This window comes from Catharus ustulatus, chromosome 37 (genome assembly GCF_009819885.2).
Source record: "Catharus ustulatus isolate bCatUst1 chromosome 37, bCatUst1.pri.v2, whole genome shotgun sequence".
Taxonomy (NCBI): Eukaryota; Metazoa; Chordata; class Aves; order Passeriformes; family Turdidae; genus Catharus; species Catharus ustulatus.
Window position 1 is genome coordinate 1,299,825 of NC_046257.1, and position 13,602 is coordinate 1,313,426.

The following is a 13,602-nucleotide window of genomic DNA, read 5'->3' on the forward strand; positions in this document are numbered from 1 at the left end:
GGATGGAACTGGGATGGACTGGGATGGAACTGGGATGGACTGGGATGGAACTGGGATGGACTGGGATGAACTGGGATGGAACTGGGACTGAACTGGGATGAACTGGGATGGGACTGGGATGAACTGGGATGGACTGGGATGAACTGGGATGAACTGGGATGGACTGGGATGGAACTGGGATGGAACTGGGATGAACTGGGATGCACTGGGGGGGTCCCGTACCCAGGATCAATCCGGTGGCCACGCCCAGCGCCGCGGTCGCCAGGGGGTGGAGCCAGGGGCGGGGCCCGCGCGGGGGGCGGGGCCCGCGCGGTGGGCGGGGCCTGCGCGGGGGGCGGGGCAGCCGCACCATTGGCTCCGCCCCCTCCTCGTCCCCGTCGCCCCCCCGGGGGTCTCTGTGCCGGGAATAGGAGACGGGACCCCCCCCGGGGGGCTGCGGGCCCGCTCAGGGGGGGTCCCCAAAATTGGGGAGGGGTCCCCAAATGGGGGAGGGGTCCCCAAAACTGGGGAGGGGCAGAAAGTTGGGGAGGGGTCTCCAAAATTCGGGCAGGGTCCCCAGAATTGAAGGGGGTCACAAACTGGGGAGGGGGCCCAAAATTCGGGGGGTGCAGAAAATTGGGGAGGGGTCCCCAAAATTGAGGGGGGGCACAAAATTTGGGGGGGTCCAAAATTGGGGAGGGGTCCTCAAATTGGGGAGGGGTCCCAAAATTTAGGGGGGCACAAAATTGGGGAGGGGGGCACAGAAAATTGGGGGAGGGGCAGAAAATATGGGGAGGGGTCCCCAAAATTTGGGGAGGGGCAGAAAATATGGGGAGGGGTCTCCAAAATTTGGGGAGGGGCACAATTTGGGGAGGGGTCCCCAGAATTGAAGGGGGTCACAAACTGGGGAGGGGGCCCAAAATTTGGGGGGGCCAGAAAATTGGGGAGGGGTCTCCAAAATTCGGGCAGGGTCCCCAGAATTGAAGGGGGTCACAAACTGGGGAGGGGGCCCAAAATTCGGGGAGGGGTCCCCAAAATTTGGGGGGGGGGCACAAAATTTGGGGGGGTCCAAGATTGGGGAGGGGGCCCCAAATTGGGGAGGGCACAAAATTGGGGAGGGGGCCACAAAAGTGGGGAGGGGTCTTCAAAATTGGGGAGGGGTCCCCGGAATCGGGGGGGGAGGGCAAAATTTGGGGAGGGTTTCCCAAAACTGGGGAGGGGTCCCCAAAATTCGGGGAGGGTCACAAATTGGGGGGCCCAGAAAATTGGGGAGGGGTCTCCAAAATTGGGGAGGGGTCTCCAAAGTTTGGGGGGGCCCAAATTGGGGAGGGGTCCCCAAAATTCGGGGGGTGCAGAAAATCAGGGAGGGGTCCCCAAAATTGGGGAAGGGTCGCCAAAATTTGGGGGGGGTTCAGAAAATTGTGGAGGGGCCCTAAATTGGGGAGGGGGCCCAAATTGGGGAGAGGTCCCCAAAATTTGGGGGGGCCAGAAAATTGGGGAGGGGTCTCCAAAATTGGGGATGGGGGTACAAAATTGGGGAGGGGTCCCCAGAATCGAGGGGGATGCAAAATTTGGGGAGGGGTTCCCAAAATTTGGGGAGGGGCAGAAAATATGGGGAGGGGTCTCCAGAATTTGGGGGGGGTCTCCAAAATTCGGGAGGGGTCTCCAGAATTGGGGAGGGGCAGAAAATTGGGGGGGGGGCACAAAATTGAGGAGGGGTCTTAAAATTGGGGAAGGGTCCCCAGAATCGGGGGGGAGGGCAAAATTTGGGGAGGGTTTCCCAAAACTGGGGAGGGGTCCCAAAATTCGGGGAGGGGTCTCCAGAATTGGGGAGGGGTCCCAAAATTGAAGGGGGTCACAAATTGGGGAGGGGTCTCCAAAATTGGGGAGGGGTCCCGAAAATTTTGGGGGGGGTCTCCAAAATTCGGGGAGGGTCCCCAAAACTGGAGGGGGGGTGGCACAAAATTGAGGGGGTCCCAAAAATGGGGAGGGGGTCACAGAATTTGGGGGGGGTCACAAAATTTGGAGGGGGCCAAAAACTGGGAAGGGGTCTCCAAAATTCGGGGAGGGGTCCCCAAAATTCGGGGGGAGGGATCCCCAAAACCTCCCCAAAAACTCGGGGCAGATTTGGGGGGGGGGGGGTCCAGACCTCCCATTTTTGGGGGGAGGGGTTTCCAGACCCCTCCCCAATTTTTTTTTTTTTTAATTTTGGGGAGGGGTCTTTACCCGCACACCGAAGCAGCGTCGGAGCGTCTCCATGGCAACCGGGGGGGGTTTGGTTTTTTTTGGGGAGGGGTCCTGAGGGAGGGTCCGGGGGGGGTCTCAGAGGGTCCGAGAGCCCTGGGGGGGGGTCCCGGGGGTTTTTGGGGGGGGTTTTGGGGGTCCCGGGGGTGTTTTGGGGTCTCTGGGGGGGTCCCGGGGGGGTCCCGGGGGGGTTTTTGGGGGTCCCGGGGGTCCCCAGCCCCTCCCGCCCCTCCCCCCCCCCCAATTCCAGACTTTGCCCCCGTCGCACTTCGCCCCTCCCCCACCCCAAATTTGACTCCCCAAACCCCCCCCGAGCCCCCCCGCGGTGACCCCCAACCCCCCCTGAACCCCCAGAACTCCCGGGATCCCCCAAAATTCCCCAAATTTCCCAAAATTTCCCAAAATTCCCGAAATTTCCCCCAAATTCCGCCCGGCCCCGCTCACCGCGGCCGCGCTGGCCCCGCCCCCTCCAGGTGAGAAAAGGGGGCGTGGCCTGGGGTGGGCGTGGTTTGGGAGTGGGTGTGGTTTAAAGGGGGCGTGGTTAAGAGAGGCCCCGCCCCGGCGCCGGCGGGTCCTGGCGGGAATTGGGGGGAATTTGGGGGAAATTTTGGGGGATTTGGGGGAATTTTGGGAGGTTTTGGGGAAATTTGGGGAGATTTGGGGGGGTCTCAGGGGTTTTGGGGTCCCGTTTTTGGGATTTCCGGTGATTTTTGGGGTCTCGTTTTGGGGTCTCGGGGATTTTTGGTTCCCGTTTTTGGGGTCTCGGTTTTGGGGTCCCATTTTGGGGTCTCGTTTTGGGGGTCCTGGGGATTTTTGGGGTCCCGTTTTTGGGGTCCCGTTTGGGTGTCCCGGTGATTTTTGGGGGTCTCGGTGATTTTTGGGGTCCCGTTTTGGGGGTCCTGCGGCTTTTGGGGGGTCCCGTTTTGGGGGTCCTGGGGATTTTTTGGGGTCTCATTTTGGGGTCTCGTTTTTGGGGTCGCGGGGATTTTTGGGGGTCCCGGGGATTTTTGAGTTCCCATTTTGGGGGTCCCGGTGATTTTTGGGGGTCTCGGTGATTTTTGGGGTCCCGTTTTTGGGCGTCCTGGGGATTTTGGGGGGTCTCGTTTTGGAGTCCCATTTTGGGGTCTGGTTTTGGGGGGTCCCGTTTTTGGGGTCTCGGGGATTTTTGGGGTCCCAGGGATTTTAGGATCCCATTTTGGGTTCCCATTTTTGGGGGTCCCATTTTTAGGGGTCCCGGTGATTTTTTTGGGGTCCCATTTTTGGGGTCCTGTTTTGATTTTTGGGGTCCCATTTTGGGATTTCCGGTGATTTTTTAGGTCTCGTTTTGGGGGTCCTGGGGATTTTTGGGTTCACATTTTGGGGTCCCGGTAATTTTGGGGTCCCGTTTTTTGGGGTCTCGTTTTTGGGGTCCCGTTTTTGGGGTCCCGTTTTTGGGGTCCCATTTTGGGGGTCCCGGTGATTTTTGGGGGTCTCGGTGATTTTTGGGGTCCCGTTTTTGGGGTCCCGAGGATTTTTGGGGGGTCCCGGGGATTTTCTTGGGGTCCTGCTTTGGGGGTCCTGGTGGTTTTTGGGGTCCCGTTTTTGGGGTCCCATTTTGGGAGTCCCGGTGATTTTGGGGTCCCATTTTAAGGTCCCGGTTTGGGGGTCCCGTTTTGGGGTCTCGTTTTTGGGGTCGCATTTTGGGGTCCCATTTGGGGGGTCTCGTTTTTGGGGTCCCGAGGATTTTTGGGGGATCCCGGGGATTTTTTTGGGGTCCTGTTTTGGGGTCCCGGTTTGGGGGTCCCGTTTTGGGGTCTCGGGGATTTTTGGGGTCCCGTTTTTTGGGATCTCGTTTTTGGGATCTCACTTTGGGGGTCCCGAGGATTTTGGGTTCCCATTTTTGGGTTCCCATTTTTGGGGGTCCCGGTAATTTTGGGGTCCCGTTTTTGGGGTCCCGTTGTGGGGGGTCCCGGAGATTTTTTTGGGGTCCTGTTTTGGGGGTCCTGGTGGTTTTTGGGGTCCCGTTTTTGGGGTCCCGAGGATTTTTGGGTTCCCATTTTGGGGTCCCGTTTTGATTTTTGGGGTCTCGTTTTGGGGGTCCCAGTGATTTTTGGGTCCCCATGATTTTTGGGGGGTCCCGGGGATTTTTTTGGGGTCTCGTTTTGGGGTCCCATTTTTGGGGTCTCGGGGATTTTTGGGGTCCCATTTTGGGGGTCCCGTTGATTTTGGGGTCTCAGGGATTATTTTGGGGTCCCGTTTGAGGGTCCTGGGGATTTTTCGGGTCCCATTTTTGGGGTCCCGGGGATTTTTGGGGTCCCATTTTGGGGGTCCCGTTGATTTTGGGGTCTCAGGGATTATTTTGGGGTCCCGTTTCGGGGTCGCAGGCTCGGGGGTCTCATAAATACTCTCGTGTTTGCATTAAGTTACAAGGGGGGGGGGGGGGAATCTCCCCTGAGTGACAGCTGTCAATCAATCACCCGCGTGCGCCCGGGCGGGAGGGGGATGATTGACAGCTGTCAATCACCTGCCGGCACGTCCAACGTGCCGGGGGGAGGGGAGGGGGCGGAGCCACGGCTCCTGGTGCTGATGATTGACAGCTGTCAGTCCGGATCACCGAGGGCTGTCCGCGGTGATTGGCAGCTGTCGGTGATGATTGGCAGCTCTCTGCGTTGATTGGCAGCTGTCGGTGGCAGTTATCGATAATGATTGGCAGCTGCCAGCGATGATTGATTGGCAGCTGGTGATGATTGTCAGTGCGCTGTGATGATTGACAGCTGTGTCTGGCAGTGATTGACAGCCGTCTCTGTTGTTGACTGACAACTGTCCCGGGCAGTGATTGACAGCTGTCTCTGGTGATGATTGACAGCCGTCTCTGTTGTTGATTGACAGCTGTCTCTGGCGTTGATTGACAGCTGTCGCTGACAACGATTGACAGCTGTCCCGGGCAGTGATTGACAGCTCTTTCTGACGATGATTGAGAGCTGCTTCCGGCAGTGATTGACAGCTGTCACTGACAATGACTGACAGCTGCCTCTCGCAGTGATTGACAGCTGTCTCAGGCTGTGATTGACAGTTCTGTCTGAGGATGATTGACAGCTGCCTCCATCAGTGATTGACAGCTGTCCCTGACGATGAATGACAGCTGTCTCGGGCAGTGATTGACAGCTGCCTCTGGCAGTGATTGACAGCTGCCTGTCGCAGTGATTGACAGCTCTCTCTGAGGATGATTGACGGCTGCCTCCATCAGGGATTGACAGCTGTCCCTGACGATTATTGACAGCTGCCCTGACGATGATTGACAGCTGTCATGATGATGATTGACAGCCGCCCAGCCGATGATTGACAGCTGTTCCTGGCGGTGATTGACAGCTGCCCAGCCGATGATTGACAGCTCTCGCTGCCGATGATTGACAGCCGCAGGAAGTGACGTCACCGCGGGCAGGTGTCCGCCAGGTAGAGCCGCACCGGAAGTGACGTCACCGCGGGCAGGTGTCCGCCAGGTGCAGCCGCACCGGAAATGACGTCACCGCGGGCAGTGACGTCACCGCGGGCAGGTGTCCGCCAGGTACAGTTTCACCGGAAGTGACGTCACCGCGGGCAGGTGTCCGCCAGGTGCAGCCGCACCGGAAATGACGTCACCGCGGGCAGGTGTCCGCCAGGTAGAGCCGCACCGGAAGTGACGTCACCGCGGGCAGGTGTCCGCCAGGTACAGCCTCACCTTGCCGCGCAGGAAGCGGCTCAGGACCCCGAGGAGCCGCGGGACGGACCGGACCCGAACCGGGGCGGGGGGCGGGGCCTGAGGGAGGGGGCGGAGTCAGCACAGGAGTGGCCCCGCCCCCGGCGAGGGAAAAAAAAAAAAGAAAAAAAAAAACCGAAAAAAAACCCCAAAAACCCAAAAAAACCAGAAAAAACCCCCAAAATAAACAGAAACAAACCAAAAAAAGGCAGAAAAAAGCTCCCTCCCAAAAATTAACCCCCCAAAAAACAAAAAAAACCGAAAATCCCCACAAAAACAACCCAAAAAAAATCCCCAAAAAAACCCCCAAAATAAAAAAATTATAAAAAATAAGCCCCCCAAAAAAACCAAAAAAGCCTCAGAAAAAACCCCAAAAATAACCCAAAAAAACGCCCCACAAAAATACCCACCCAAAAAACAAAAATAACCCCCCAAAAAACCAAAAAAAGCCCAAAAAACCCACAAAAAAATAAATTAAAACAAAACAAAACCCCAAAAATAAAAATAAAAATTAAAATTAAAATTTAAAATAAATTAAAATAAAATAAAAAAATAAAAATAAAATAAAAAATAAAAAATAAAAATTAAAAATTAAAATAAACATAAATATAAAAATGAAAATAGAAAAAAAACAAACTCAGACCTGAGGGGCAGTGACCACCAGGAGCCCCTCCGGGACCTTCCCAAACCCCCCCAAATCCCTCCAAACCCCCCCCCAAAAATCCCAAAAAATCCCAAAAAAATCCCAAAAAAATTCCCCCAAAAAATCCCAAATAAATCCCAAAAAAATCCCTAAAAAATCCCAAAAATCCCAAAAAATCCCAAAAAAAATCCCAAAAAAAAACCCTAAAAATAAAAAAAAAATCCCCCCAAAAAATCCCCAAAAATCCCAAAAAAACCCCCAAAAAATCCCCCAAAAAATCCCAAATAAATCCCAAATAAATCCCAAAAAAATCCCCAAAAAAATCCCAAATAAATCCCCAAAAACATCCCCAAAAAATCTCCAAAAAATAAAATAAATCCCCAAAAAAATCCCCAAAAATCCCAAAAAAAATCCCAAAAAATCCTAAAAAAAAATCAAAAAAAAATCCCCAAAAAAATCCCCAAAAAATCCCAAAAACATCCCCAAAAAATCCCCAAAAAATAAAAAAAAAATCCCCCCAAAAAATCCCAAATAAATCCCAACAAAATCCCCCAAAAATAAAAAAAAAATCCCCAAAAAATCCCAAAAAATCCCAAAAAATAAATAAAAAAAAAATCCCAAAAAAATCCCCCCCCCAAAAAAAAATAATTAAAAAAATCCCAAAAAATCCAAAAAAAACCCCCTAAAAATAAAAAAAAAACCAAAAAATCCCCCAAAAATCCCAAAAAAATCCCCAAAAAATCCCAAAAAATAAATTTAAAAAAAATCCCCCCCCCAAAAAAAAAAAATTTAAAAAAATCCCAAAAAATCCCAAAAAAATCCCCAAAAAATCCCCAACCCCCCCGATCCCCCCCGATCTCCCCCCGGTTACCGCGGCGGGCAGCCCCCGCAGCAGCCGCGCCAGGCTCCGCGCGGTGCCGTACGCTCGCTCCAGGCTGGGCCGCACCCGCGGCTCCCGCAGCAGCTCCCGCGCCCGCAGCACCGCGGCCACCAGCGCCGCCTGCCCCGCGGCCACCTCCCGCGCGCGGGCCCCGGCCTGGGGACAGGGGTCAGGGATGGGGGACACGGGGGGACACCGGGGGGACACCGGGGGGACACAGGGACCCCGGCCCGCCCCGCGCCCCCGAGGTTTTACCCATTTTCCCCGATTTTTTCATGATTTTTCCAGATTTTTTTCCTGCTTTTTCCCGCTTTTCCCATTTTTTTTCCCTTTTTCCCCCGGTTTTTCCCGATTTTTTCCCGGTTTTTCCCGCTTTTCCCGATTTTTTCCCCGATTTTTCTCACTTTTCCCAAATTTTTCCCGGTTTTTCCCGATTTTCCCTGTTTTTTCCCGATTTTTCCCACTTTTCCCAAATTTTTTCCCCGATTTTTCCCGATTTTCCCAGTTTTTTCCTGTTTTTTCCCGATTTTCCCAGGTTTTTTTCCTGATTTTCCCCGATTTTTCCCCCTTTTCCCTTTTTTATTCCCGATTTTTCCCGCTTTTCCCTTTTTTCTCCCCCCAGTTTTTCTCGCTTTTCCCTTTTCCCGATTTTTTCCCCAATTTTTCCTGCTTTTCCCAAATTTTTCCCCGTTTTTTCCCGCTTTTCCCAAATTTTTCCCCGTTTTTTCCCGCTTTTCCCTTTTTTATTCCCGATTTTTCCCGCTTTTCCCTTTTTTTTTTTCCCTTTTTTTCCCGGTTTTTCCCGATTTTCTCGGTTTTTTTCCCAATTTTCCCGGTTTTTATCCTGGTTTTTCCCGGTTTTTCCCGGTTTTTTCCCCAATTTTTTCCCCGTTTTTTCCTGGTTTTTCCCGGTTTTTTTCCCGTTTTTTTCCTGTTTTTCCCCCTTTTTTTCCCGATTTCCCCCGCCCGTTTCTCTCCATCCCTGCGCGTTTCTCCCCGTTTATCCCAGTTCCAGCCCAGTTTATCCCAGTTCCAGCCCAGTTTATCCCAGTTCCAGCCCAGTTTATCCCATTCCAGCCCAGTTTATCCCATTTCTCCCGGTTCCAGCCCAATTTGTCCCATTCCCGGCTTTTCCGGAATTCCCGGGGTTTCCCCATTTTTCCCGAATTCCCGGGGTTTTTCCCGAATTCCCGGGGTTTCTCCCGGGGTTTTCCCGAATATTTCCCAGGATTTCTCCCCATTTTTCCCGAATTGCCGGTTTTTTTCCCCGAATTCCCGGGTTTTCCCAATTTCCCCATTTTCCCCGATTTCCCGTTTTTCCCCATTTTTCCCGGTTTTTCCCGTTTTTTCCCGAATTCCCGGGTTTTTTCCCCGAATTCCCGCAGTTTTTCCCGGGGTTTTTCCCGTTTTTTTTCCCCGATTTCCCGGTTTTTCCCGATTTCCCGTTTTTTTCCCCAAATTCCCAGGATTTCTCCCGGGGTTTCTCCCGCAGTTTTTCCCGGTTTTTCCCAATTTCCCGGTTTTTTTCCCCCCATTCCCCATTTTTCCCAATTTCCCGGTTTTTCCCGGAATTCCCCATTTTTCCCAATTTCCCGGGGGTTTTCCCCATTTTTCCCGGAATTCCCGATTTTTTCCCAATTTCCCCATTTTCTCCGATTTCCCGGGGGTTTTCCCCATTTTTCCCGATTTCCCAGTTTTCCCGGAATTCCCGGGTTTTCCCAATTTCCCGTTTTTTCCCAATTTCCCGATTTTTCCCAAATTCCCGTTTTTTCCCGAATTCCCCGTTTTTTTTCCCAAATTCCCAGAATTTCTCCCGGGGTTTCTCCCAGGGTTTTTCCCGGTTTTTTTTCCCAAATTCCCGGGTTTTTTTTCCGTTTTTTTCCCGTTTTTTTTCCCAATTTCCCCACTCACGTCCAGGCCCCGCCAGAGGTTGAAGTTCACGCCGGGGTCGGGGACAGCGACGGGCTCGGGGAGGTCACAGGGGGGCCCGCACGCGGCCTGGGGGGGACACGGGGTCACCGAGTGTCACCGAGGGTCCCCAAATCCCCCAGGTGTCCCTGTGCCCCCCCACAGTGTCCCCAAATGTCCCCGAATGTCCCCGAATGTCCCCAGGTGTCCCCGAGTGTCCCCGAGTGTCCCCGCGCCCCTCCCGGTGTCCCCAAGTGTCCGAGATGTCCCCACGCCCCCACAATGTCCCCAAGTTCCCCCGATGTCCCCGAATCCCACGATGTCCCTGCACCCTCCAGGTGTCCCCACGCCCCACCGGTGTCCCCAAGTCCCCCAAATGTCCCCAAATGTCCCCGATGTCCTCAAATCTCCCCGATGTCCCCAAGCTCCCCAAATGTCCTCAAGTCCCCCAGATGTCCCCCAAACCTCACAATGTCCCCACACCCCCGGTGTCCCCAAGTCCCCGCCATGTCCCCGTGTTGCCCCGATGTCCCCAAGTCCCCCCAGGTGTCCCCAAGCTCCGCAGATGTCCCGAAGTCCCCCGAATGTCCCCAAATCCCTCCAATGTCCCCAAATCTCCCTGATGTCCCCGTGCCCCTCAGTGTCCCCAAATCCCCACGATGTCCCCGTGTTCCCACGATGTCCCCAAATCTCCCCAATGTCCCTGCACCTCCCAGATGTCCCCAAATTCCTCCGATGTCCCCAAATCTCCCCGATGTCCCCTGTCCCCTCAGTGTCCCCAAATCCCCACGATGTCCCCGTGTTCCCGCGATGTCCCCTGTCCCCCCGATGTCCCCGCGCCCCCCCCGGTGTCCCCACGCCCCCCTGGTGTCCCCTGTCCCCCCATGATGTCCCCTGTCCCCTCAGTGTCCCCTGTCCCCCCCCGTGTCCCCACGCCCCCCCGTGTCCCCACGCCCCCCCCCGTGTCCCCTGTCCCCTCCTCAGTGTCCCCTGTCCCCTCAGTGTCCCCCCCCCCGTGTCCCCTGTCCCCGCAGTGTCCCCTGTCCCCTCAGTGTCCCCTGTCCCCCCCCGCGGTGTCCCCTGTCCCCTCACCGCCCCCCGCTCGGCCTCGCGCGCCTCCAGGATGAATCTCTCGATCACTCGGGGGTCGCAGAGCGAGGGGGGGCCCTCGGGGGGGGGCTGGGGGCGCCCCGGGACCCCCAAAAGCAGCAGCAGCAGCAGCGCGCGCAGCCCTGGGGGGGCGGGGAGGGGAGGGGGCTCAGAGACCACCGGGGGTGGGGAGGGGGCGGGGGAGGGGGCTCAGAGACCACCGGGGGTGGGGAGGGGGCTCAGAGACCACCGGGATGGGGAGGGGGCTCAGAGACCACCGGGGGTGGGGAGGGGGCTCAGAGACCACCGGGGGTGGGGAGGGGGCTCAGAGACCACCGGGGATGGGGAGGGGGCTGGGGAGGGGGCTCAGAGACCACCGGGGGTGGGGAGGGGGCGGGGGGGGGGTCAGAGACCACCGGGGATGGGGAGGGGGCTCAGAGACCACCGGGGGTGGGGAGGGGGCGGGGGGGGGCTCAGAGACCACCGGGATGGGGAGGGGGCTCAGAGACCACCGGGATGGGGAGGGGGCTCAGAGACCACCGGGGATGGGGAGGGGGCTGGGGAGGGGGCTCAGAGACCACCGGGGGTGGGGAGGGGGCTCAGAGACCACCGGGATGGGGGGGGCGGGGGCGGGGGGGGTCAGAGACCACCGGGGGTGGGGAGGGGGCTGGGGAGGGGGCTCCGAGACCACCGGGGGTGGGGAGGGGACCCCCGAAACAGCGGGACCCCCCCCCAACCCTGCCGGACACGCGTAGGGACCCCCAGACCCTCCCGGCCAGGTGGGACCCCCGCCCCAAATCCCCCCCCATCCCCCCCACTCACCTGCATTCCCCCCCTTTACCCGCGACCCCTCCCTCGCTTACCTGCGACCCCTCCCCATTTACCTGCGCCCCCCCCTCGCCCTGCCGGACACGCGTGGGGACCCCCGGACATTCCCGGACCCCTCCCGGTCACGCGGGACCCCCGCCTCAAATCCCCCTCCTCGTTTACCTGCGACCCCTCCCCATTTACCTGTGATCCTCCCCCTTTACCTGAGACCCCCCCCCGCCCTGCCGGACACGCGTGGGGACCCCCGGACATTCCCGGACCCTCCTGGCCAAGTGGGACCCCCGCCCCAAATCCCTCCCCACCCTCTCCGCTCACCTGCGCCCCCTCCCCACTCACCTGAAACCCCCCCCCCCCATTTACCTGCGACCCCTCCCCATTTACCTGCGACCCCTCCCCATTTTCCTGCGACCCCCCCGCCCTGCCGGACACGCGTAGGGACCCCCGGACCCTCCCGGCCAGGTGGGACCCCCACCCCAAATCCTCCCCCCGCTCACCTGCGACCCCTCCCCCGCTCACCTGAAACCCCTCCCCACTCACCTGCGACCCCCCCCCGCCCTACCGGACACGCGTGGGGACCCCCGGACACTCCCGGACCCTCCCGGCCAGGTGGGACCCCCGCCCCAAATCCCCCCACGCTCACCTGCGCCCCCTCCCCATTTTCCTGCGACCCCCCCGCCCTGCCGGACACGCGTGGGGACCCCCGGACATTCCCGGACATTCCCGGACCCTCCCGGATCCTCCCGGCCAGGTGGGACCCCCGCCTCAAATCCCCCTCTCCGCTCACCTGCGACCCCTCCCCATTTACCTGCGACCCCTCCCCATTTACCTGCGACCCCTCCCCGCCCTGCCGGACACGCGTGGGGACCCCCGGACCCTCCCGGACCCTCCCGGCCACGCGGGACCCCCGCCCCAAATCCCCCTCCCCATTTACCTGCGACCCCTCCCCACCCTGCCGGACACGCGTGGGAACCCCCGGACCCTCCCGGACCCTCCTGACCACGCAGGACCCCCACCCCAAATCCCTCCCCATTTACCTGCGCCCCCCCCCGCCCCTTCCCCCGCACACACGTGGGCGCCCCCCACCCCCTCCCCCGCACACCTGGGTCACTCCCACCCCCGGGACCCCTCCCCACTCACCCGCCGCCCCCATCGCCGGCTGCTCATGGCCCGGGGGGGTCCCTGGTGGTGGCCCGGGGGTCCCTGGTGGTGGCCCGGGGGGGTCCCTGGTGGTGGCCCGGGGGTCCCTGGTGGTGGCCCGGGGGTCCCTGGTGGTGGCCGCGGGGCCGTGGCTGTCCCCGTCCCGCGTCCCCCGGCCCCGGCCCCGGTTAATGTTTGATCCGAGGGGCCGCGGGGCCGGAAGGGCCCTTGGGGGGGGGGGGTTTCCATCCGCTCCCCCCGCCCCCCCCCCCCCCCAGCCCGTCGAGGAAAAGGCCGCGCCGGGCGCTGCACGTCGGCCCCTGGCCCCGGGCCACCCCCGGGGCTGCCACGGCGCCGGAGAGGCGGGGGGGACACCGGGGGGGGGGACACCGGGGGGGGGACACCGAGGGGACACCGAGGAGACACGGGGTTGGGGACACGGGATTGACACGGGAGTGACAGGGACATGGGGACCTGGCATGGAGGGCTGGGGGACACGGAGTTGGGGACACGGAGTTGGGGACACGGGGTTGGGGACACGGAACGGAGACGGGGTTTGGGACACGGAGGGGACACCGAAGGGACACGGGGATGGGGGGGACACCGAGGGGACACGGAGTTGGGGACAAGGGCACTGGGATGGGGGACACGGAGGGGACACCGAGGGGACAAAGAGGGGGTGACACAGGGTTGGGGACACGGGGTTGGGGACACCGAGGTGACACGGGGATGAGGACACGGGTTTGGGGACACGGGCACTGGGATGGGGGACACGGAGGGGACACCGAGGGGACACGGAGGGGACATGGAGGGGACACGGGAGTGACAGGGATGGGGACACGGGGACGGAGATGGGAGACAGAGAGGGGGTGACACGGGGATGGGGACACCGAGGGGACACCGAGGGGACACGGAGTTGGGGACACGGGCGCTGGGATGGGGGACACGGGAGTGACAGGGATGGGGACACGGGGGGGACACGGGGATGGAGACACCGAGGGGACACGAGTTTGGGGACATGGGGGTTGGGATGGGGGACACGGGAGTGACAGGGATGGGGACACGGGGACAGAGATGGGGGACACGGAGGGTACAGAGAGGAGGGGACACGGGGTTGGGGACACAGAGAGGACACGGGTTTGGGGACACGGGCACTGGGATGGGCGACACGGGAGTGAC

The 13,602-nt window shown here is 59.0% G+C and overlaps 1 protein-coding gene across 1 annotated transcript; it reads right to left on the reverse strand.

Moving 5' to 3' along the window:
* Positions 1-5,814: 5,814 nt before the first annotated feature.
* Positions 5,815-12,436, reverse strand: EPO (erythropoietin). Its single transcript, XM_033084268.1, has 5 exons — positions 12,424-12,436; positions 10,462-10,601; positions 9,373-9,459; positions 7,453-7,617; positions 5,815-5,998 (listed from the first exon to the last, which is right to left on the reverse strand). Exons 1-5 carry the CDS (start codon positions 12,434-12,436, stop codon positions 5,885-5,887), a joined length of 519 nt encoding a protein of 172 aa, XP_032940159.1. The 3' UTR covers positions 5,815-5,884.
* Positions 12,437-13,602: the final 1,166 nt, after the last annotated feature.